The 3,164-nt window shown below is 34.0% G+C and overlaps 1 protein-coding gene across 1 annotated transcript; it reads right to left on the reverse strand.

Annotated features, from left to right (window-relative positions):
• Positions 1–2,373: 2,373 nt before the first annotated feature.
• Positions 2,374–2,856, reverse strand: LOC147406983 (basic leucine zipper 4-like). Its single transcript, XM_086432579.1, has one exon. It carries the CDS (start codon positions 2,854–2,856, stop codon positions 2,374–2,376), a length of 483 nt encoding a protein of 160 aa, XP_086288705.1.
• Positions 2,857–3,164: the final 308 nt, after the last annotated feature.

Here is a 3,164-nt window from a genome sequence, read left to right on the forward strand (position 1 = left end):
ATGATTTTTCATTATTAAAAAAAAAAACTTATTATATATTATACTATTTATATAATAAATAAATAAAAATAAAATATATTATTTATATAAAAAAATTAATAAAATAAAATAATATATTATATATTATTTCAAATCGGATATTATCGGATTCGAGATGCTAATATCTGAATCCATATCCAATAAGGATTCAAATATATAAAATTATCCGAATTCGAATCCGATATGCAAAATTTTTGAATAGTATCCAATTTTTTGAATTCGAATCGGATTCGAATTTTCGACTATCCATTGACGCCCCTACAATTTCTTTAGCTCGTTTGGGGAGCATACCGGGTATCGTGAGGACTCTTTTTGAGACTTGGCTAGCTGTTGAAAATTCTTTCTCTGGAGTTAAGAACATTTGTGAAGCATTACCCATTTTGGAATTAGAGTCCTTGGTTGGAGCAAAACAAACACAATTTTGAATAAAAAAGCTTGGATTCTCAATCTATCATATTTTCCATGTTAGGTATGTTATTCTTGTGGTTGAAAGTCTTCAAAGAACAGAGAAATGTAAGATTTGGAGATTGTGTAGTGAGTTGGGAACAAATATATTGTATCTCTGGAGAATAGTTTTTTGTATTTGGTTGCGCATGGTAGGTCATCTTGGTCGATCTTGCTTTTGTAAATAAATGCTTTATTTATAAATGATTAAAAAAAAGGAATGTACGCATTTGAAAAGAAAAAATATAGAAGTAACTTCAATAAGCAATAGGTAGAGATGTTAATCAGGCCTACTGGCTACTAACTTGGCTCATTTGAGAAAACAAGGGTTAAGTCCTTGATCTACAGTTCAAAATTTTCCAACCCATCAAATTTGGGTTCGGTAATAAAGTTTAATAGTGCCAAATTTGCTCTAGCTCACTACCATAGCCTATGAATAGATGTATAATATATAGTTAGATGCATGCCTTTGTGCCCAAAGTTAATTAAAAGTAAAATATATTGTACAGTTGCAATTCAACCCTGTTAAAGGTTAAACAAGTCACAAATTTCAAATTTGACTGGATATAATGTTCAGGCACAAACAAAAATTGTTTGAAATATATATATATATATTTCAATTAATTAGTCATTTTTATTCAGTCTAATCACGTTAGGGGGTATAATGTTGGTCTAAGATTTTCCTCTTTAGGACTAGATTAATTAATCATTGACAATCCTAACTAAGAGAAAGTTGATTGAAATAGTTTGGACATATATTCAACAAATGAATATCAGAGCCCTAGCTAGAAGAAATATTCAAATGGAAGGTCTAACAAAAATCAGAGAAAGGTCCAAAAGAATCGATTAGAGATAGTAAAATAAAATATGAAGTTGTTTTAAATAACCAAAGACTTGATTTTGGATAGAGGAGTTAAATTTTTTAAGGAGTCGTGCTAGGGTAACTTCAAGATTGATCTCAACTCACACTTTGTTGATGTGGAGGTGCACACACAATCATAAATACTTTTTTCGTATCTCAATAAAAGATTCTGTATGCACCTCCACATCAACAAAATGTAAATTGAACCTAATTCTCGAGTATAAAGACTTTGTTGTGGTCGTGGCCTACTATTATTGATTGCAACGTATTATATCATTTAAAAGAAGGTTACACTTAAATAAATTTTAGCTTTTGTTATATGGTTCGTATTACCCTAATCTTCAAAGAAAGTAACATGAAATGCGTAACTTTATGTTACATCTCAAACGTAAGCCTGTTGGAATAATATTACAAAATTAAAGTCCTTGAACTGAATTAAGATAATCTAATGGTGTCTGTCAATAAAGTTTCCATCTACTCTAACTCTGTTATTATAAATAATAGATAAATAAATAAAAGATTTATATGGAATCTTCCGTCACCCCAGAAGAAGAACTCCTCTCAAATCAAAGTACACGAATACACGCGTGAGATGGTGAGATATGGCTTTAGAAAAAAAATGTAAATAACGACCGTCATAACGGTCATGCAAGAACACGTTTTGTCGTTATAACAGATATTTTAACCCTAATTATGCCACTCTTTACTTAACTTATTAAATTATAATAACGCCAAAATTTTAATTTATAAGAGATGAGAAGCGAATGAGAGAGTGAGAAAGAAAAGCAACCAAACAACTCCTTAAAAAAGATTTTTTAAAATTCCATAATTGCAAATAAGGACACAACGCAAATTTAAATATTTACAGAATAATACCATTTCCATCAAAACCACATTTTGTTTTTCCAAACCACCGTTTTCCAAAGCAACAAAAAACCGCAACGTCTCCAATTTAAAGAAGAATAGTAGAGAGACTTAGGTCCGTTATCCGTTTCTAGGGTTTAGCGAGGCCGTTATTGTCGTTAAGATTACGCAATTAACGAAAGTGAATGTTCATTAATGGAATTTAACGGCAACGAAGAGGACAAGTGTTGAAGCTGTCGGAAAAGCAGAAACTGACGAATATTCGATAATCTTTGTCGGAGAATGGAGGTTTCAGATAGCATCCGATCGTTATCTTTCTGTAATAAGTGACAGTTATGAGTAACAGAGCCCAAACGGTTCGTTATCTCACGGTTCTTAATTCTAAGCCGGTTCACATGGTTCCGAAGGTCTTCCAAATGCTTCTGTTTACGCATGCGAGACCGCCTCGCTGATTCACGATTCGATAACATCCGCCTCTCCTTCCGCTGGTCCGCAACATGAACCGCCCGATCCGGTTCATCCGAACCGGAGTTTGAAATTGAATAAACCGGGTTTTGTGGTTGGAGTGTAGACACAAATGGTTCATGATTTTCCCAACCGCCATCGAAAACCGGAGATGGAATCCCGAGGACTACTGAAGACAACATGGCTAGAAAATCGCTAATGAGAGAAGGGAGAGAGGGAGAAAGGGAAGAAACATAACGCAGGCGAGCGTCATTTATAGAAGTAAAGTGAGGAGAGTAAGTGCGACCCACTCGGAACAAAAGTTATTGACGCAGGGACATTTTCGTCCAATAAAATATAAAAAATTGCAGACCGTGTGAATGGCGCGTTATGGAACTTTTGAGTCAGTTGGCACTATAATGTAAGGCGGGTTTTGGCTTAATCACGAAGAAACAAAGATGAGGGATCCACATGTCCACTTGTCGATTGCTGACGTGGTGGAGTCACGTGG

Source organism: Akebia trifoliata, chromosome 3 (assembly GCF_017979445.1).
Source record: "Akebia trifoliata isolate Shusen 1 chromosome 3, ASM1797944v1, whole genome shotgun sequence".
Taxonomy (NCBI): Eukaryota; Viridiplantae; Streptophyta; class Magnoliopsida; order Ranunculales; family Lardizabalaceae; genus Akebia; species Akebia trifoliata.